Source organism: Toxorhynchites rutilus, chromosome 2, assembly GCF_029784135.1.
Source record: "Toxorhynchites rutilus septentrionalis strain SRP chromosome 2, ASM2978413v1, whole genome shotgun sequence".
NCBI lineage: Eukaryota > Metazoa > Arthropoda > Insecta > Diptera > Culicidae > Toxorhynchites > Toxorhynchites rutilus.
In genome coordinates, this window is record NC_073745.1 from 242382640 (window position 1) to 242405828 (window position 23189).

General features: G+C 37.8%; 2 protein-coding genes across 2 annotated transcripts; one reads left to right on the top strand and one right to left on the bottom strand.

Moving 5' to 3' along the window:
• Window positions 1–30: 30 nt before the first annotated feature.
• LOC129770497 (uncharacterized) lies at window positions 31–21314 on the top strand. The gene is made up of 6 exons (XM_055773380.1): window positions 31–337; window positions 19752–19870; window positions 19926–20080; window positions 20133–20282; window positions 20339–20615; window positions 20678–21314. The coding sequence occupies exons 1-6, from the start codon at window positions 179–181 to the stop codon at window positions 21102–21104; spliced, it is 1287 nt and encodes a 428-aa protein (XP_055629355.1). The 5' UTR covers window positions 31–178; the 3' UTR covers window positions 21105–21314.
• Window positions 11899–14511, bottom strand: LOC129770496 (splicing factor Cactin). The gene is given in 3 exon segments (XM_055773379.1): window positions 11899–12811; window positions 12813–14400; window positions 14470–14511. Coding segments are annotated over 2 exon segments (1704 nt in total). The 5' UTR covers window positions 14385–14400; window positions 14470–14511; the 3' UTR covers window positions 11899–12679.
• Window positions 21315–23189: the final 1875 nt, after the last annotated feature.

Below are 23189 nucleotides of genomic sequence, written 5' to 3' on the forward strand. Positions count from 1 at the left end.
AATATCAGCTTCGTCTGTCGTAATTGGCAGTGTGACGCTGGGCAGCGTAAACAAAATTTAGTTGCTATCTTCGCGCACGGCGAACATTATCGGGTGGTGTTCCTCAATTTTGACGTAGTACAAGTAACGTGAAGTCGAAAGTTACCAAATACTCGGCCATCAATATTTTCCATTAACAATGAACAAACGACAGGAAATACCCATGCGCCATCTGTTTGATGGTAGTGACCTGAACGTGTACGATCGAAAGATTGCAAATTTGTCAGCTGGTGCACCAGGGCCGGATTTGCTGGCTGATTGCTGCGAGATGTTTCGCGTTGCCACCGAACACAGAATGGTAAGTAGACGACTTACAATGTGAGTCAATACAAATATTTACACAGCCTAATCTATGAGGAACCATACCTAGACTGTCGTGTACCTGTTCACAGCAGTGTTGCCACACGTACATATTTATCTGGAAAGGTACAGATTTTGTCGTTATTTTTGGTACAGATTCTGTACGGTACAGATTACAGATTATCGTCAAAAAGTACAGACTGGTACAGATTTTTTCCGCGTGTAAAATTACTCTCGAAAATTTTATTGAATGAAAGTAGGGTAAATGATTTGGGGTGTTTTTACGCAACTAGTAAATGCAAATCGATTTTTCTTCATGAAAATCACATATAATCGATACGAGTTTGGGTTTGATGAAAAACCCCAAGTCTCTAGTTGCTAATCTCTATATATAAAAAAGAGTTTTTCCCATGTACGTATAACACATCATCGCGGGAGAACGGCTGATCAGATCTACGTCGTCCATATATTTTTTGAGTTTGTCTTCACCCAAATTAGAATGATAGAGTACTTTGGAAAATATTTGAGATGATTTGAAAAATACAAAAAATTGACTATGCACATCTTCTTTATATATAAAAGAGAGTTTTTCCTACGTACGTATAACCCATCATCACGGGGTAACGGCTGATCAGATCTTCGTCGTCCATATATTTTGTGAGTTTGTCTTGACCCAAATTATAATGATAGAGTACTTTGGAAAATATTGATTGGAAAAATTCGAAAAAATTGACTATGCATATCTTTATATATAAAAGAAGGATATTTAAAATAAAAAGGGAAAATTCGAAAATACTAGGTACGCATATGTATGTTTCGCTGTGAAAATCATCATTTAGATCAATTTTAAATATATGAACGATAACATACAAACTATCTTTAAATATATTCGTTATTTTTACCAATAAAAAAAAATTCTCTAAAAATAAATTAAGGTAAATGATTTTGGTTTGGAAAATATCATAGAATAAAGACAGACCCCTCCGCTCTTCTCCTCTTAGAGAGGGAGAAGGAGTGTCTATTCACCACAGAAACATTCCGTGTAACCTAAAATCTTCACATGCCAAATTTGGCTCCATTTGCTTGATTAGTTCTCGAGTTATGCAGAAATTTGTTTATCGTTTGTATGACAGCCCATCCTCAGAGAGGGGGGGAGGAGTGTCTAACCACTACGAAACATTTATTGCTACCTAAAACCTCCACATGCCAAATCTCGTTTCATTTGCTTGATTAATTCTCGAGTAATGTAGAAATTTGTGTTTCATTTGTATGGCAGCACAACACTGACGAGCATCCACATTCTCTCATATCAGTGAACATTATCTGAAAATGTTCTGAATATAACTCATATAAACTGTGATTGATCGGGGCAGGGGCATCTTTTCCATCGGTTGTAAAGGGCTATTCATTCTAATTTCATTAAGTTAACTGGTCACACAATTAAGCGCCAGTACTCGAAACTCAAGTAGTATCCCACCACAAAATCATTATTTTAAAATCATATAATGGAGCTATAGCAAAACTCATTCGACTGTTGTAGCTGATTTGGGATACCGCCCATCAAGCCATCATAAGCTGTTATTCAACTAGTCAGATGAATAATGGTCGAACAATAATATGGAGTTGAAGCGCCCGAGCGGTCCAAGGCACTTTCTTCATAAATAATAACAACTTTTTACTCCAAGCTGTGAGTCCAGACTGGCGTATATTTTTCCTCAATTTCTCTTAACGAAACACTATCTATCTTAATTTCTACCGACTGAACTCCACAGGCGGAGTTTACCTTTTCTATTACCTACTATCTCTTTATTTATCTTTCTCCCCCTACCAATCTTATTTGTATGGAAAATTCCGACATTCTTATTTCATAATTTTTTATTGGATCTCTAGAAACTGGTTAGAAAGATGCACTTTTAAATTATTTATAGAGGAGCGCTACAGAGTGCGTAAAAACATGATATGCTGAATTATACGTTGTATAAAAGATTATTCAGATCAAACTGAAGCTTTTGTTCAATCATTGATATTAGACTGTCAAAAAAGTCCTGCGGTATTTCCGCGAGGTGTCGTTGTAAGCGCGTAGTTCTAGTTGTATTCATTGTATCGAGTCATACTATAGCTTGAGGTATTTTTACGCGCTATAGTCCTTGACAGTGTTTTGTTTGGTTAAGTCGTTCGTGAGTAATAGTGTCGCAAATATGGAGCAAAATAAAGAGAAAATCCGACATATTTTACAGTACTACTATGACAAAGGCAAAAATGCATCTCAAACTGCCAATAAAATTTGTGCAGTTTATGGACCCGATACAGTTTCCATTTCCACCGCACAACGATGGTTTCAACGTTTTCGTTCTGGAAGCCACGCTCCGGAAGGTCTATCGTCGAAAATTGCGACAAAATCGCTGAATTAGCCGAGAAAGACCGGCATAGTAGCAGCCGTAGCATCGGCCAAGAGCTGGGGATAAGTCATCAAACCGTTATTAACCATTTGAAGAAGCTTGGATTCACAAAGAAGCTCGATGTATGGGTGCCACACACGTTGACGCAAAAAACATCTTTGACCGTATCGACGCATGTGAATCGCTGCTGAATCGCAACAAAATCGACCCGTTTCTGAAGCGGATGGTGACTGGCGATGAAAAGTGGGTTACTTACGACAACGTGAAGCGCAAACGGTCGTGGTCGAAGCCCGCTGAAGCGGCTCAGACGGTGGCCAAGCCCTCATTAACGGCCAGGAAGGTTCTGCTGTGTGTTTGGTGGGATTGTCAAGGAATAATCTATTATGAGCTGCTTCTCTATGGCCAAACGCTCAATTCGGACCTGTACTGCCAACAACTGGACCGCTTGAAGGTAGCACTCATGAAGAAGAGGCCATTTTTGATAAACAAAGGCCGCATTGTCTTCCATCAGGACAACGCCAGGCCACACACTTCTTTGGTGACGCGCCAGAAGCTCCGGGAGCTCGGATGGGAGGTTCTTTTGCATCCGCCGTATAGTCCGGACCTTGCACCAAGTGACTACCACCTGTTTTTGTCCATGGCGAACGAGCTAGGTAGTCAGAAGTTAGCCACAAAAGAGGCCTGTGAAAATTGGCTATCCGAGTTTTTTGCCAATAAGGAAGCGAGCTGCTATAACAGGGGTATTATGAAGTTGGCATCTCGTTGGGAACAAGTCATCGAACGAAACGGCGCATATTTGACTTAAACAGATGATTGTAACTAATTTTATGAACAAATGAAAATTCAAAAAAAAAAATACCGCAGGACTTTTCTGACAGCCTAATATTTAGCTGAATAATATGCCAGAGAAACTTTTTGAAAACGTTTCTTCAGCTGCAAAGCAACTTTTGTACAATACATGACGGATTACTGAAATGAGAATTTACTACGAGCGTTTTTTAAGCTCATGTTCGACTACATGGCATTATATTTTTAATTGGTTCAATAGTGGATCATCGATGCGAAGGTTATTAGTTTGATTCACGGCCATTTTATTGATTTTTTTCAAAAGCTCATCAAAAGATGAACAAATTTTATCTAGTAGCTGTAAAATACTCTAAAAGGTTAATCAGGGTGCTAAAAAGATTATTGCATTTACAAAAATTCAGTAAAAGAAAATAATGCGATCTGACAAAGATAAACTTTTTTGATCGTGCAACCTACGTAGAACTAAACAAATCCAAATTTGGTTGAATAAACGTTTCCAGTAAATATTGTAGTTGGATTAATGTTTTCTAATGGACTTTAAATTGCACTTAACGAACACTACGAACAATAATTTTCGATTCAAGCTTCTTCGTCAGTGATACAACAAAGCCTATATTAGGGTGCCAATGAAAATGGTCATCTCTAATTTCAAAAAGTTGCCACATAAAAAAATATTCACCAACTCGAAAAAACACCCTATGCAAAATATCAGCTCAATCGTTCTTTGAAAATCGAAAAATCACCCAAGGGGGGAGTAAAGCAAATCAGGGTTTTCGAATTTTGTTTTGATGCCAAGTATCTTAAAGTTGCATAAAACGTCGAGATCTAGTGTCATCTCGAATTTTTTTTTTGTCAAAAATCGTCACTCTGAGCTGAGTTTTTTTTTCGGAATACGAAACGAAACGTATGGTTTTGGGTACCAATTAAAATAGTTATTTCAATTTTTTTTTTCGGAACTTGCTGCGAAATGTTGATTTGCACGAAAATGTACCCTATGCAAAACATTAGCTCATTCGAACTTCATTTATTAGTGTCACAGACGTTAAAATTTGAGTTTTTTTGAAAAACGAAAGATCACCAATAATCGGGGTTTTAAAAAAAAAGTTGATGCCAAATGTTTTCAAAATGCATTACTCATCTAGATTTACTGTTATCCCAAAAAAAAAATCCGTAAAAAAATTTGTAAAATTGGCACTTAAAATCATACGTTTTGTCTCACATTCCGAAAAAAACCCAGAGTGTCCCAAAGAGTCCCAAAGACCCAGAGAGTCTTAGAGTGTCGATTTTTGACAAAAAAAAATTTTTTTCGAGATGACACTAGATCTCGACGATTTCTTTTGCACGTTTCATTCATGCTCATTTGGCGTGCTCCCGTGGCCGAGTGGTTAGCGTCCCACACTATCATGCCGGGGATTCGGGTTCGATTCCCGTTCTGGCCGGGGGATTTTTCATCAAAGAAAATTCTTCCGGGTTGCACTGTGATCACGCGTATTCCAGAGCTTGCCACTCCAGAGTGCATTTAAGGCGTGTTATTCTTCATAGAAATCTCAACCAAGTATTACTAATAAAAATGACGCAAGTAATGCTACGTTGAGAAGGCAAAAGTTCCGCTGGAACGTTAGTGCCATCCAAGAAGAAGATTCATGCTCATTTGGCATCAAACATTTTTTTTTGATGAACTACAAACTTTGACCGCATGCGCCACTCTCCCTTATGTCCGATTGAGCTGATATTTTGCATAGGATGTTTTTTCGAGGTGGTGAACATTTTGTATAGGGTAACTTTTTGAAATTTTAGGGTCGATTTTTTCCCATACATTCATTTTCACCCTAGCCTTTATATTCAGTACCGACCTTGCGGAGCTAGTTTCTGTTTTTTTGTCTTGGTTTATTTATTGTCTTGGAACAGAATCAAAATATATTAGGTTTAGATTACAATCAAATTGGTTCGCATATCCTAAAGCTTCAAGTTCAGCGCATCCAGGTGCTCAAACATTTCTGCAAGATAATCTGGATGCCTTCCTCGTTAAAATATGCAAGATTTTTTTTTATTTTCAAATCATTTCGAACTAGTTCTTCAATTCTTAAAGATGGGTGTCTGCGTATGGCAATGTAGAAGGGAAGGGCCTTGCATCTGAACCCATTTCGTTGCATGATTCCTTGAGGAAGCTTGGATATATTGACGAATTTATGCAAAGCTAAATCAGCTCATGCGACATCTACATTAGAGCTCAGAACTACAAAAGTGAGGGTGTTTGTTTATTTCACGTACTGGAAAGCAAGATTCGGTGGTGATTATTCATTTTATTTCAATTTAGATTCATTTCAGCCATTGAATGTCGTCAGTATATGGTAAGAAAGTTAGAGTTTTGTATATTTATGATGGTTTCAACACGCGATTTGACCAAAGTCATAGATAATCTTCGAAAATTTTAAGTTTGATGATGCATACCGGTTATTGATACTATGGATAATTGCGATGAAATCGATATCATATCAAATTGGCTGATATAATTAATTATGTAGTGGCCGATACCAGAAGGATTTGCAGTATTTTCAGCACAAAACTCCCTATTCATCGTTTACTTAGTTGAAAAAAATTACTTATAACAAGCCATTCCTCATAATATACATAGCACATTGTAATATATATAGCAAATGATGATTTTCTAACCTTTTCAGCGTGGAAAGACTACATGAAACCGGGAAATTTGAAGATAAATTCAGATTTTTCTAGAACATTTGAACGAATTTCATACCAAAAAAACAAAACATCCTCATTTTACTCGCTGCGCCATCTGGTTGTAAATCCAACGTAAATTCGTCAATACAAGTATTCAGAGCTTCAAATCTGATGTACCGTAAACCGGGGGCAAATTTATCACTATTTTCAGAAAAATGTGAATGGTTAGACACTCCACCATTCATTCCTTTGAGGGGGAGCTGCCATACAAATGAAACACAAATTTCTGTATAACTCGAAAACTAATCAAGCAAATGGAGCCGAGTTCGGCATGTGAAGGTTCTAGGGGGCTCGAAACTTTCGTATGGTAGATAGACACTCCTCCCCTCTCTCTGAAGAAGAGGGAGCTGATAGTGTGATAAAACGCACTTCTATATCTTCTTCTATCTATATAAACAAATGGATCACCAAATGGTTTAGATTTTGTTTACGCCCGAAAATCAATCGCTCAATCAGAGCATTTACGCCTGGCAAGCACGATTCAAATTCTACAATTTTCTTCAAATTACCGAATGGAATGCTCGATAATTCCAATTCATTTTTCATCGATTTTAGTGTTAACGTATGTATTCAAAAAAATGGACTAATTTTGGATGGCGATGAAAGATAATTTATAGAAACAAATTTTCTTAAATCTTACGTTTATTAAGTCTACAACAAAAATGATTCAAGGCTGTTGATTCGCAGCACCAGCACTGTCAAGCAACATCCTGAGGCACTTTGTGTCCGTCAGATATAGCCGATCTGGTATTTACAATATCATCTCGTTGCCGCTCCTTAAGCCGGGAGATCGAAGCAACTGGCCAAACGGTGGAAAAGAATCCGGCCAAAATGGACATTTTTATGCGGAAGCGTCAGACGAGACCAGCTGTATCTGAGCAGTAGGCAATCAACCAGAAGAAGTAGCTTGAGGTGCTAAGAAGTTCCAGTTTCATGAATTCAAACTGTTTAGAAAATAGTGAACTGTAATGTATAGCATATCGAACAAATCTTAGAGAATTTCTGATTCGATTGGTATGCAAATCATGAGAATTCGTTCACAGTGAAAATAGTTATTAACGTTAACTTTATTTCATAAAAACGTGACCTGTTTTCCGATTTGGCACCCTTCCTGAAAGACGTAGTTCTACGTCAAAAAGTGTAAGTGTAAGACTGAAGAACCTGAAGAGCGAAACCAACAAACAACCACAATTACAGGTTTCTAAAGCGAAGCAATATGAGCTATTGGTTTGAAAGAAAGATGACCCACTGAGTTGTCTGGTATAATTTTCTTCGCGATTTTTTTTGGAAGTCATCTAGATGCTCAATGCAGAATGGATAAGGATTTGGGAATATTTTTCTAATACATTAGTGACTTAGCTGGAATATGAACAAGGACGAAAGTGAGTTTAAAATCGTAAGTGAAAATTAACTGCACTCTTCTTTGGGTAATCATTTTCTTAATAAGCAAAGTCAGCATTCACAGAAGAATTAGATGACTAGATATTAGTGCCTGCTGTCTATTTTGTCTTTTGAATACAAACCCAATTAATTTATTTCCTTGATTTTTGACGTAGGACTACGTCTTTCATTTCTATACCGGGGTGTAAAATCAAAGTTTCGAAAACGAAAGCGTTACGCCGGAGACCGAGATTTTGAGTGTTAATAGCTCCTAAACAACTGAACGAAATGGTATGATAAACACTTCATTCGAAAGATAAAATGTCTACACGTTCTATACTTGTTACTTTCTGATCCAAAAACTTGTTTCAATAGTCTTAAATTTGCTTTCAAAATAGGTTATTGAAATCACCAATCGGTATATAAGCGAGCGCCGCTCGGAAATCCACGGTTAGAGGCGAATGAACTGCAAAGTTTAAAGCCTCTTAAAAACAAAGAAAGAAGAAAGAAGAAATCCACTCAGTTCTAATTGAACAGCGATTGGAGCATGTTGTCGTTGTTGTGGTGAAGCTCTTCATTTATCATGAAAGCGCGGATGAACGGTGTCACCAAGAGCCTGTTTGTGCACCTTAGGCCAGAAGGGAATCCATCAGGAGGAGAGTGATGCTACAAACGGTTCCCCGGGAAGATCTCGAAGCAGCCGCTACACACACACATACACGCACGGAATTCTTTCCGTTTGGATCGAGAAAGATCCGGAAAATAATCTGCCAGTTCCTCTAGGAATTTAAAAATACATTCATGTGAAAGAGTTTATTTGAATGTTTTCTATCCATGTAACACTGTGACCAAATATGTTTCAATCAAGTGCTATTAACAGATGGTTATCGAGTTAGGATTAACCACTGGTGGGCTTCCAGTATCGAGAAAATGTGGAAATATCTAATCGTTACTGAAAATAATCTGCCAGTTCCTCTGGGAATTTAAAATTACATTCATATGAAAGAGTTTATTTTAATGTTTTCTATCCATGTAACACTGTGCCCAAATACATTAGGTTTTGTGATTTTTCAATCAATCGCAATCAACAGGATAGCTTCTGAAGATTATTCTTCCCCATCAGTAGGATATTTCCGTATCCAATATTGGATGCATAAAACCTTGTGCCTCCAACGTAACGCTCTCGTTTTCGAAGTTCTCCAAATATTCATTCATTCAGAATGAATTCAGATTCAACTTCATACAAATGATCTCTAAATCAACGATAGTCCTACGTCACCCTTGCGGTTATACCATAGATATAACCCTCTTCCTGTTTTTGAATAGAAGAATTGAATGTCCACGTAGACAACAGGGGGATGGGCATAATCAATTTCCACGCTTGTCCAAGGACGGGGATGGGGGAGTCTAAAATCGTGCTTTTTCTGTCCACGTGGTTTGTGGACAACCCCTTAAAAAGGGTTAAACTCCATTACCGAGAAATTACATCCGTACATTATCGGCACTCGCGTTTGTTTTGATTGATATTTTGACTTTTGACATATCATGGTGGGTTCGATGTGATGAAAAACGTCTAAAATAACAAATACTAAGGGGCTGTCCACATACCACGTGGACAGAAAAAGCACGATTTTAGACTCCCCCCTCCCCCTCCGTGGACAAGCGTGGACATTTTCATACCCCTCCCCCTGTTGTCCTCGTGGACATTTTTTCTTATTTTATTAGAATAATTGAGGAATTAAGTGAATTACACGCAAATCGAATTTACATTATATTCAAGTTTATTTTGTTACAAATCTTACTAGTTGTACCCTGTCACTGTCACATATAAAGGCTATCTGGTTTGCCAACACAGAAACGCGTGATATACAGTTGAACAATACGAATCCGAATATGAAGCACAGAATTCCAAAAATTGATCTTGGGCAACATATTCAATACAAGAAAGTTAATTTACGTTCACAACTTTATTCCAAATTATGCTTATTCCAATTGGAAATTTTAAAACTTGTTGGCAGTAGCAGCAACAATCCTTGAAGTGTTTTGTATATTGTGTCATAATATGAGCTCCATCAGTGCCGAACTTTCCGAGTATTTGAAGCGCACACAAACAAACAGAACAATTCCATATGCATAGAATATTTTTTATTCAGAAAAAAGAATTTCAAGAATAGAAAAGATAAAGTAGGAAACATGCACTAATATCTATAGATCTGCACTTAACAAACGATTGAGAAGTAAAGGGTCGAAATTTTTAAACGATTTCGGAACGCTATAGTTTCGATATCAATGATGACATGAAGATACAAAATACAACATTTTCAAGCTACAAATTTCTAGTTTAGGGTTATCGTACATACATATTTTAAGTTTAATATGTGCATGGGTTGTAGACAAAAGACATTACAAGAAAAAAAATAAAGGTGCACCCGTGGCCGAGTGGTTAACGTCTCACATAATCATGCCAGGTGTTCGGGTTCGTTTCCCTTCTGGCCGGGGGATTTTTCGTCAAAGAAATTTCCTTCGATTTGCACTGTGGTCACGCGTATTCTAGAGCTTGCCCCTCGGAATACATTCAAGGCGTGTTATTTGGCTTAAGAAATCTCAATGAAGTATTAATAAATGACGCTAGTTAATGCATACGTTGAGACGGCAAAAGTTACACAGGGAACGTTAACGCCATTTAAGAAGAAGAAGAAAAAATAAAACGTTTTTGGTTTATTTTCAAAGTTTGTATAGATTTTAAAAATATATTCCCAATAATAATTTCATTTCGTTTCCATTTGATTCATAGAAAGTTTCAGTAGAACCTTTTCCTACAGAAGTATTCTCTATTGAATGAAAAATTATCCTTTAATTTTGATTAAGGAATATTCAATGAAATAATGAACGCACAGCAAATCGATGGTCGAAACAGGCCACTGACCACCACAAACTTGAAAATATTCTATGCAAGGACCAGTGTTTGCTTCGACGAATGCATTATTTTATAAGTTACAGCGTTTCAAAAATCACTCAAAACTCACTTTCGATGTCGCAGTGCTCGCGGGGAAAAACTACATAAGAAATATTTTATTACTATTGATTTTATACTAATCTTGCCCTTATTTTTTTGCTCTTTAGTTTCTTTCAAATTCCATTTCTATTGTTTTGGTTTTCCTCCGCTCAAATCCGTTTTAAAACATTACTTATGAAATTCGAATAGTTTACAAGAGAACAATTCAATGCCAAATTAATTAATTACGCGATACTCTCCATTTAAAAAAAAAAGTTTCATTTTCCAAAAAATCATAGCTCTGAAACCTGCTGCCCGATTGAAACAAGTTTTTGAGAAATCAGTCAAATTAGTGGAAGATTTGTGGCGAATGGAATGGAATAGTGGATGAAAATTCTTGTGCTTCCAAGGAAGGAATTGAAGAGAATTGAATAAAAATCCATAAAAACACAACACTAAGTTCAACAACTCTGTCCTAGTTGAGAATTGACCATATTGGAGAGGGTTTTTTTTCGTCAAATGCTAACCTCTATAATTTCCTGAAATAGTCCGAATCAGCTACCTAATTCCATATATATTTTTATTGGAATACTGGCTCATTTGTTTTAAATTTGACGACTAAAAGTGAGTGGACAATCTCATACAAATGTAAATATTGATTCGTAGTAATTGACGAATAAAAGTACTTTGAAAAATTGATTTTACACGCAATTCTGCAGGGAAAACTATACAGACATTATTATCCTAAGACTAACTGTTCTCGAGATATAACAATAGGTATAAAAAATTATATTTGATGAAAAACCATTTACTCATATCATGAGACCTCAACCATTATGGTACTTATTGTTTAATTTTTATAGTTTTGGGCTATGAGGATCTATGCATACCCCGTAACTAGAAAAGTTCAATCATAGGAAATAGTTTGGTTATTTACACGTGTTAACGTGAGGTATTTTTAAAATACTGAAAAAGTTCAATGATTTGAGAAAAAATATATATACGTCCCAGTCAGCACTCTCAGACGGCTAAAACCGTTTATTGATAAATACAGAGAGACTTTTGAAATTCTTAATGTGTAACAGATTTTATTTAATTTTGATTCTACAGGTGATTTAAGAAAATATAAATTTATTTAAGAAAAAAATTATTCTTCCTGTCCACGTGGACTCAGTCTACACCTCCTCCCACCTCTCCGTGGACAAGCGTGGACATTTTATTACCCCCTACCCCCCCTAAAGTTGTCCACGTGGTATGTGGACAGCCCCTAACATGTACAGTATTCATAAACATAATTTATCAGAGTTTTCTAGTAGAACTCAACGGGTGCTGATCTTACCCCCCAGTTCCCTTACCATTTAGATTTCTCTAATTCCCAAATTCTCAATTTCATAATTTTTATGGTATCGCTAACCAGTCACCGGTGTGACCGTGGCCGAGTGGGTAGCGTCATATCTAACATGCCGTGGGTTCGGGTTCGATTCCCGTTCTGGTCGGGGATATATTTCGTGGAAGAAATTTCCTCCGACTTGCACTGTGGTCACGCGTATTCTAGAGCTTGACACTCAGAATACATTCGAGGCGTGTTAAGTGCGATTCGCATACAACATCTACGTCACGTTCACGTTCCGTCCCATCACGTTGCGTCAATTGTTCTTCCAAGCAGTTCTTATGCAAACATTCACATACACCGACAATGGCAACTTCGATTTGCCGTTGCTGGTGTATGTGAATGTTTCAATAGGAAATGCATGGCAGGATAATTGACGCACCGTTACGTGACGGAACGTGAACGTGACGTGGATATTGTATGTGAATCGCGCTTTATTTGGCATAGAAATCTTAACTAAGTACTAATAAAAATGACGCAAGTAATACTATGTTGGGACGGCGAAGTTCCTCTAGAAACGTTAGGGTCATTTAAAAAGAAGAACCAGTCGCCAACGGTTATTATTCATAATTTCTTAACCATAATTTAAACGACAGTGTTCCGTTCAAAATGCAGCTCAAAGGTTTATTAGCTAATCTTATCTAACATCTTCAGTACACATACACAGAACGATAAAATGACACACTTTTTACCGCCTGTAACGGTACCGCTTGAAGTGGAACCACAATTGGAAAATATTATTATGAAACTGGCAACGGAATCCTCGTTTGTAACTGAATTCCCACTCGCGGTTGACAATTTTAAAAGCAATATCCTCATACGGTGGCCCAGCATGGAAACGCAACGTCGCGAAGTCCATATTATCCGAGCAAGGTGTCAGGAAGTACTGCGGTGTTGCATTTTTGTTGATCAGATCCGGATAGAATATGTTGAATTTGTAGCCCTGTACGATTTTCGGCGGAGGATTATCCATATCGTAGTGAGTTTGATTGTATTTATTCCACTCGAATCCGGTGTGAACTCTGTTGAAATATCTGGGTTTCCGCGGTCTGTATTTATCGGACCAGAGATAGATTTGAGAATCGACCCGCGTTTCCACTGAAAATTCAGCTTCGTCGTCATTCATGCCACGTTTGGCTTCCTTGCGTAGAACAATCTCCTCTTTCGAGAAGGATTCGTCTTCCTGATTAATGCCGAGCACTTTTTGTCGCAACAGATCCAACTCTTCTTCGTCCTTTTCCGCGGAGATTATTTCTATTCCAGACTCGAGATCACATTCCGAAATGTATTTGGGCTCGTAGCCGGCTTTTTTATACAGCTCAAAACATTCGGTAAGCAAATCATTTTCATAATTCTCCTCTTTTGTTTGTTCCGATTCCGATTGACTGCTACCATCTTTTGATGATTCATCCGCAGGTTCCAAATTGTTTGAGATCGATGTCCCAGATCCGCTTGGGCCAGCTTCAAGCTCAGATTCTTCTGTTTTTACGCTAATTTCTTGTTCCTTCTTAAGCAGCTCTAGTTTATTACGAAGATTCTCCTGATGACGGTCCCTGAGTCTAGCTCGAGCCATATGAGCTTTCAACTGAGACAATAAACTTTCCCAGTAGCCGATATCTAGGCCATCCTGCCGGCTATCGATTTTATCTTCAATTTTTTTCTTCAATTCCTCTAACTGTGAGGAATTCTTGCCCTTGAAAATCTGCGTCACATCTTTGGCAACACTCTGATGGATGCCTTCTCTCCTTCCTGGAGCCATTCGTTGCTTTTCTGCCTCGATTTTTCTTAACTTTTGCAATTCATCCTCAACAATGATTGTCAAATCGTTCCAATAATCGGAATTCTGTCCCTTTTCCAGTTCGTTGTAAACTCTGATGTCGGCCAACAAATCCTCAAAATCATCCAAGCTAAGCCCATTCAGATACGTGTATGGCTCGTGCATTTGCATCTCGATGGACTCTTCGAGATTTTGCTCCGATATATATTGGGCCAGCAGATCAATTGGCTTCGCCCGACCATCCTGAATTCGAATCTTGCTTCTCAGCTTCGCTTGCTCCAGATGAAAGGTTTCCTCCTGCCGTTGCCACTCATCGAATTGGTTTGCCTCCTTCGAGCGCTGCATCAGGTACAAATCGTCCTCCCGCTGTTGGCGCTGATGTTCGCGCTCCAGTCGCCTCTTCTTAAGCTTCTCCAGTTCGATAACATTTTCCTGTTGTTTTCTGCGATTGAGCACTTCGAGCTCCTTCCGGGAGAGGTCATTTAAGCCTTGTTTTTCTAGCTTCTTTCGCCACACAAACGGTGTGGACTTGAACTGTTCCGGATCATCCCACATTTTGTGCGTGATTTCACTGGTAATAGATAGTATGAAAAGCACAGTTTTAATAAAATTCACGAAAAATATTCAGAAAATGCCATACCGAAACGAATGTTCAACATCAGCGGGTAAACAAAATACATACGCTGTCACTTGTTTCTAATTGTCACACATAGAGGAACTGCGTCTTCTGTTGAGGTATCGAATCGTCTTTAAACTTGTATGGAATAATTAATACAAGTGCTTAATGCCTTGGAATTAATATACAGTAAGTTACATTTAATTCGACATTTAGCTAATTGGACAGACCTGTAATGCGACACGTGCAATTGGACCTCTAATTGGGCATTTTTGTAAACACCGAGTTCAGGGCCCAAATTATAGTCCCACATTGAAAGTTACAAGTCAAAATTGTCAATACGACACTGAGTGGTGCCTCGGCATTTCGAATTAAATGTAAATTACTGTACTAATTTAAAAAAATATGAGAGAAATAACAACAACAAAAATTTAACGAATCCACGATTATGTTTTTTTTATTTCTACACATTCACTTATTATTCACATCTTATTATTATCATGCGGAGTCAATTAAATTTGTTTTTCAAATGTATTTTGCTAAAAAAAAATTTTTGCAGTTTTTTCTCCATGCTGTCGAATATTTCTCCTATAAATGGAGCAAACGTTTTCGGGACTCGGGCTTCATTCATTTATCTTCTTCGCCGAGCTAGAATTTAAATTAATGTAATTGTGCAATTCGTATTTTTTTTAGATCCAAAATTTAATTCTACCGTTCAGAATAATAAAAACCTCAATTAATTTCTCCAATTCTTTTCAATTGATGAACACTTTTGTTTCCGAAGAGGTTTGCGTTGATCGCGTTCATGAACAACATAGATAACATTGTGCAGCCGTACCGACTTCGGACGTCCCTTCAGTCGTTCCTTTGTACTGTTGTAGTGTATGGAACACGAATAGTTCATTGATAGAAAACGGTTTGAGCAGCTGGTAGATCTTGTTTTGCCGTTTTCCCGCACTTAAAAACATGACAATTGCCACACGCTTCTCGTACAGACCGAACTTTATCTTCGCTAGGAAACAAGTACTGAAGGGACCACGAAACTTTGGGGAACATCGAACTACACGACTGCTGTGTTACCACTTTTCTTCGCTTCAAATTTCTCTGCTGAGAGCAGTCGCGATTCCACTGACAGAATTATGGCTATATTTGATAATGAGAATACAGTATCACGATTAAATTAGACGTTCTTTCAATCATCAAAAAGTTTCTGCAACATTTTTTATTTTGTTTCGATATAGAAAATCCTTAAATACAAACATGCTCCAACACCGTTTGGATTTCACTCGCACTACTTGTCTTGAGCCATTTTATCTGAATCAGCTTGAATGTGAGAGATAGTCACTGATAGTGACTGACTGTCAGTGATTCTGTACCCGCTTTTGTAGACAGTGTTAGCGGAATTCCGGAACTCCCGAGTGTAAAAATGCATGGGGGTATAAAAGTATAGCCGACTTGAATTTATTTGCAGTGCCGAACTTCTTGGTTTCGGAATCTATATTGGGAAAACACCTTCCGGTTTGCAAAAATGCAAACGAGTACAAAAGCACGCAGCTTGCATCTATGTTGCAATGTCGATTCCCCCAGGTTTCATGGGTTTGAAGTCTGTGCTAGAGAAACATTCCAATTTGCAAAAACGCAAAGGAGTACAAAAGTACCCGCAAATCAGGGTTCATAATTTTTTTCTCAATGTATATTTTTCACATTTTAACATCAATACTCTATAACTTTTTTAAGACACTATTCGCTTTGACGGCGGAATGGTGTCGACATCTGGATACGACATTAGTTTGTATGAGGCCAACTATTCTCTATCAGATAAGTCGGCCCTAAGGCAGTTTCAAATTGCTAAAATTTGAATGAAATTTTTTTCTTGGTGTTATTTACCTACTAGAAGTACATTGTTCTGACCCTAATTTGAACTATTTTCTATGAGTTTTAAGATATTCTCACCAAAACTTATCATTATAATAAAAAAATATCTTTAGACACAATTTTTGTATGATATTTTTTCACTACTTGCAAGCAAAAGTGATTTTCATTTACATAGAGTACTTATTTGATTTGGGAAATATAATTCTCATTCATAATTTTTATTTTAGAAGAGTGTTGATTTCTTCTGCAAACCCATATTGTCACGCCTACTCCCCCATTCCGTAATACGAAGCTAATTGCCGTCAACGCGGATTTCGGCACAACTCATGGTTTTTCAGATATAAATTATCAAAGACTCCTCTACCTAAAATCGATACGCCCTTTTCAAAAGTTACACTTGAGTCAAAAAATTCCCAATTGCTGTGGAAATGATGTGGTATTTCCTCTAACCCAAACAGAATACAAACATTCATTCAAATCAAATATACTCATGTTTTGTCATTCGTCGATTTAATTTCGAATTGCTTTATAATTACCATCAATACAATCGATTTCGGTATTTTTTGTTGCCGTTCTGCGAAAGATGTTGAATAATATAGTTTGGGAATTATTTTTTGGGAGCATTAGAAATGTAATTTTGCTAAAAGGTATAGAAAAACTAATTAGATATTCGATAAGTTATTCCAATTGAAAGCCCTTTTTGTAGTCCTACGTCTCTTCGGTTATTTCCCCGACATTACCCAACCGTCTTCTTTCCATAAATAGATGATTATCGCCAGTGGCAGCTACCCATGCCCGGATACGGCCCATCCATCACCGATGCGGCGCTCTGGAACCGCGGCGATGCGTGACGGGGGAATGCTGGCCAATGTCGGCGCCCACAGCCATCCATTTTGAACATTGTGCGACATTTGCAAGACAAGAAGTATCTCATCAGAAAACAGAAACTCCTGACCTGTGTGCCACGAAAGTATCAGTTTGGCTCTGTCCAGCTTCTTCTTCATTGTAGCCTTCATTACCCCATGAACCTTGCGTTTCTTGTACGGTTTGATTGATAGGTCCTTCATCATGATATTGTGGGCAGTCCCGATCGAAACATCCAGGTCAGCTGCGGCTCCGGATCGAGCGGTTCATTTTCAGACAAACTCGCTCCTTCACCACTTTGATGGCTGCTGGCGTCCTCGCCAAACGCTTCCGCTCGGAACTCGCACGATCCTTGGTAATGGTATGGATGAATTTCCGCAACGAACAATAATGTAGGAATTATGGTGGTTCTCACGGTATAGTAGCACACATATCATACCGGAAGTTTCCGTTCTGGTCGGGAGATTTCGAAAATTCCTTTCTTCCAACTTGATCTGGTGCACACTTATTCTCGAATTTGCAGTCCTATGCGTCTACAAGTTGTCCAGGTGTTCTTAAAGGAGGCAACCTGGGGTTCTCATTGTTTTCGGTATTTTTCAATGATGAGTACTTGCTCATCCCACCAAGTTATTGAATTGTGTATGCGGATGGTCCAATGCTTTATTTCAATGTTAAATCCATTGATGAAAATTTCAGCGATCTGGTTTGAACGCTGTTTTAGTCATCTGACGACCATTAGCGTCCAGGAATCATCTGTCAAAATTTCCAATTTATTGGGTTCATAAAATTACAGATGGCTCATCGGGAGAGTCAGCGTGGTTAAGGACCTTAAAGTTCATCTCTATTCACAGCTCTCCTTCAACGATCACTGCTCAACCATAATTGCTAAGGCAAACAGGAAATCGGGTATTAACCTTTCTATACTTGTGCATAGGTCTGACAGACCCAGAGTTAATGAGGTGGCTGAATTAAATGATTATTGAAACTGAATGAAGTTAAAGAAAAACTATTTTCTGGAGGTTTTTCATTCAATCATATTTCATTCTTTTGAATAAATACCAACAACGCCTAAAAATACACAATAGCAATATCACAGAGACACACACAGTCTGTCAGTACACGAGTTAGGATTTTGCACACGAGTTTAGGAGAGTTAAATGAAAGCTGCAAAAAACATTCGAGATCCTCACTGCCTCCGAGTCCTGGAGACGGCTTCAGTTGTATGGATTCCATGTGTGCACATTTGAATGAAGAGAATTCGTGAAACTAGATTTCAGTTGAATTTCGTGAATGCTGCTTAAAGAATTCTAGATTGTCCACTTGATGTTTATGGCTATTTTTAGATATTACACTCACATTCATGTAGACTACAAGTCAGATGGATAACAAATAAAAAAAATTGTAAGGGATTGTATCTAGGTCGCAGCCGCATATTTTCGACGTAGAACCACGCAATTATATTATGCAATCCACTTGTTTACCACTTCGAATATTATTTTGGAATGCATAGAAATTTTTGTAATAGATTATGTTCTTCGTTACAAATAAATTTGATGAACGTCCTTTTACGTTTGATATAATGCCTAGGACTACCAAAATATGTGAATTGTCAAACGATTATTGTATTTAACATTTCCCTCTGAAATTATTGCGCATCTCATGTTTACGTAGTTCTCGAACCTCTAAAGTTCATTCACCTCTAGTAACTGAAATGACGATTTTCCCAAGCTTCTCAGTTTAAAAGTACGTTTTAGGGAAACATTCCGGTCTGCACAACGACAAGCGAGTACAAAAGTACTCAACACCAAAAAATACCCCAGACTTGCAAGTATTTACGAAGCGGATTCCCCCAGGCACATTGGTTTTGAAGTCCGTGTTAAGGAAATACAGCTCGGTGGGAACAAAAATGCCCTTGCATGGATATTTGCAAATCGGAATTCCACAGGTACATCGATTTTGAAGTCTGTGTTGGGGAAACCGTAAAACGGGCCAATCAAAACTTGGCAGTTAGGGCGTTTAGATAACGCTTAACATTTAACAGTTATTCAATTGTTCATCTAGTGAAAAATAATATTTGATTAATTGTGATAGACGCGTAGATATATTCCCTATCAAATATAGATATATTCCCTGATTCAAACATCTTTCCGATCTGTTAAGAAATGTTCGAGTTATAAGCATTCGGAATACGGGTAAGGTTAGTATACAAATCGGCAGAACACATGTGTGGGGAAAAAGGAAGTTTTTTCAGTTTTCATGAATTTAAACCGTTTAGAGATTAGCGAATTGTAATGTATAGCATATCAAACAAATCTTAGAAAATTTCCGATTCGATTGGTATGAAAATCTTGAGAATTCGTTCACAGTGAAAATAGTTATTAACTTTAACTTTATTTCATAAAAACGTGACCTGTTGTCTGATTTGGCACCCTTCTTGAAAGACGTAATTCTATGTCAAAACTCAATTGAGAAATGAATATTGCATTGGGACCTTGATGTTCCTCCGGGAACGTTAGTGCTGTCCAAGAACTATAATTCATATATTTTATTCATTTTTCCATTTTCAGAAATATGAACTGGAGAATAATTCATACCTTTTTCAATACGGACCATCGATTGGAACCACCGAATTTCGCGAAACATTAGCTGGATTTCTGTCCAAAGGATACCAATCTGAAGTTAACAAGTAATTTTCGTTTATTTTTGTTCGGACATTTTCTAATCGTTAACATTTTTTATAGGTCCGATTTGGTTCTTACATCCGGAGCAACGCACGGGTTGCATCTGATTCTCTCCACTTTGCTTGATTTGTCTGGCTACATATTTGTCGATGAGGTAACATACATGATCGCCTTGGAAGTTTTCGGCCAGTTCAGTTCGATGAAAGTTATTCCAGGTGAGGTGATTCGTTGGAATAATCACGAATTGTTACGAATCTTAATTTTCAGTGCCGCTGAACACCGATGGACCTAACATTAAGATTCTCACCTCCCTAATCGAGCAATTCAGATTCGAACCAAAGGATGGAAAAATGTTTTGGGGAGTTTATTATACGATTCCCACGTTTCACAACCCCACAGGTATCTTATTTTCGGAAGGTAATCTCATATTAATACCACAAATTTACCAGAGAGTTGATTCAATTTTTTTTCAGAGATCAACAAACAACTGATCAGTTTAGCCCGATCCAGAGAAATCCTCATAGCATGTGACGATGTGTATAATCTTTTATGTTACAAGAATTCAGACCTGAATCCATCGGTGAAACAGTCACCGAAACGCTTGTTCGCTTACGACATTGAGGACATCGATTGCGATAACTGGAAGGGTAACATTATCTCCAATGGATCTTTTTCGAAGATTCTTTCGCCGGGCATTCGTCTAGGCTGGTTGGAGTGTCCCCCGCGTTGTGTAGCAGTTTTTCGAACAAGGTACATCAACTGACTCATTTACAATGTCCTGATGTTCATTGAAATATTTTCTATTTTCCAAGTGGGGTCTTGAAAAGCGGAGGAGCTGCCAACAACTACACCGCAGGAGTTGTTTCTAGCATGATTCAGCTGGGTCTAGCAGAGCGTCATCTGCGAAAACTATCCGAGAACTATTCCGAACGATTGGAGGCAGCGTGCGAGGTTTTGAAGGCGGAGCTTCCACGCGGTTGTACATTTCTTCAACCAACCGGTGGCTACTTCATATGGATTCGTTTTCCGGATGGTATTGATTGTGATGATTTCAATCAATACAGTATGAAGCATTTCGGCGTTATGGCCATCGGCGGGAGTCGATTTTCTCCGCTCAAACAGCAGTTGAATTTTCTGAGATTGACGTTTGCCTTCCACCAGCCGGAATATTTGCACAACAGTGTGAGCAAAATGTGTGCGGCAATGAAGGCTTACTTGAGTGAGAAGAGTCACCTTTGAAAATGGTTTTTGGTCCGAACGACTAGTATAATTTGATTGATGTATTACTTGAAATGAATCAGAAGTTCATAGTTTGCATGTTCGGCGATGTACCGGAATTAAAATTAACTAAGGAAATTAATCTTTCCGACAATGGTTTAAAATGATGTTCATACTTTAATGATATACAGTGAGGTTAAGTTGAAATAAATTTTCCATTATTACTTTCTATTTCACCCTTTAGCACCCAGTTTTTCGAAACGTCGGTTTATAAAAATTTACAGAGTGGTCAGTTATGAGCGAACGCTATATTTAAAATATGAGTCCGATTCCATAAGCATATTTCTCAGAAACAAAATGAAAATATTTTTGGACCTTATTTACGTATTTTCCTTGAAACAGAATTTACAGTGATATACGAGAGAAAATCGGACTGAAGATACACTGCGTTTCACAACCACTCATTTTTTCTGAGTTTCCAGAGATATGTGAGAAGTCGGTGGAATTGAAGTATATAGTGTAGGATATAATAACTATCTTCGTATAAAAGACTGCCCACTTGAACTTTATTTTTGTGTTCAGGCACGAAACAATAAAAAAACTAAAATTCCAGAGTTTCATAACTATAGAACCAGATGTAAAAATTCTCACTCCTTTACAAAATTAACGTCAATTTCACATGAATTACAATAAGTTTCTAATTCGTAGGTTAACTTTAGTTCTCAATCAGTTCAAATAACCCATTCGGGGTGGGTTTGACTAAGTTGCGCCATGTTATAGTGTGTATCCCATTCTACGCAGAGGATTGCTTAAGCTCTTCAAATCACTCATACTGCTTGTAAGCTGCATCTACTATTCGTACGATCACTCCTCACAGGTTATTGACATGGTTTTGATTTGGTAATCAAGCTGACCAGTCCAGAATCTGAAGCCCCTGTTCATTAAACCATGCCTTGATCTTCCGGATTTTATGAATTGATGCCAAATTACCCATTTATCACATTGTTTTTTATGCAAAAACAGCAGTAAATGATCCTGAAGTACTTCGATACACTTCTGACGTTCATTCGTGTTGATGGAAAGCTATCTGAACCAGGCCGTTTCGAAAATATTTTACTAAAACCATCAAACTGTCGCCTGCAAAGTTACGTGTTGAAAAATTACATGACACGTTCCGTAAGTCCTTCCAGAATGAAGAAATTCTATTCAAGATAGATTTTATTGATCAGAGCAGTTCTCCTGAAATAGTGAAACCCATGACCCATTAGCTCCCATTAGCTTCCACATTAGTTTTTGGACCCGCAGCTTTGGAGATGGGATTTTTATAGTTTGGGGAGAATTTTCTCAAGCAGGCCTGGTTTAGGAAGCTTGCCCCTAACACGAGTAAACAGTCAGAAGTGCTACGAAGTACTTCAGAATCATTTACTACTGTTTTTACATCAAAAACAATGTTCTAATTGGGTAATTTGGCTTCAATTAATAAAATCCGGAGTGTCATGGCATAGTTTAATAAATACGGGCTTCGGATTCTGGACTGGTCAGCTTGTTTACCAGATCAAAATCCTATCAAGAACTTATGAGGAGTGATCGTACGAATAGTAGATGCAGCTTACAAGCAGTATGAGTGATTTGAAGAACTTAAACAAGCAGTATCTTCTGCGTTGAACGAGATTCATATTACAACATGGCGCAGCTTGGTCTAGACCGCCCCCAATGGGTTATTTTAACTGATTGAGGACTAAATATGACCTACGAATTAGAAACTTGTTGTAATTCTTGTGAAGTTGACGTTAATTTTGTAAAAAAATGAGAGTTTTGTCCATCTGGTTCTATAGTTATGAAACACTGGAATTTTGGTTTTTTGAATGTTTCGTGCTTGAACACAAAAATAAAGTTCAAATGGCCAGTCTTTTATACGAAGATAGTTATTATATCCTACACTATATACTTCAATTCAACCGACTTCTTACATATCTCTGGAAACTCAGAAAAAATGAATAGTTCTATAGTTGTGAAACGCAGTGTATTAAGAAGCTCCAAGGAACCGTCCGCGCCGGTCTCACTTTCCCTCCTCACAAAATTTATCCGACGGTGAATGTAGATACC

Bases quoted from the DNA above. Each gene is read 5' to 3' on its own strand.
- LOC129770497 (XM_055773380.1), top strand. From the start codon at position 179: ATGAACAAACGACAGGAAATACCCATGCGCCATCTGTTTGATGGTAGT. The intron at 338-19,751 runs GTAAGTAGACGA...TTCCATTTTCAG, and splicing joins TTGCCACCGAACACAGAATG to AAATATGAACTGGAGAATAA. The intron at 20,283-20,338 runs GTAATCTCATAT...ATTTTTTTTCAG, and splicing joins AGGTATCTTATTTTCGGAAG to AGATCAACAAACAACTGATC.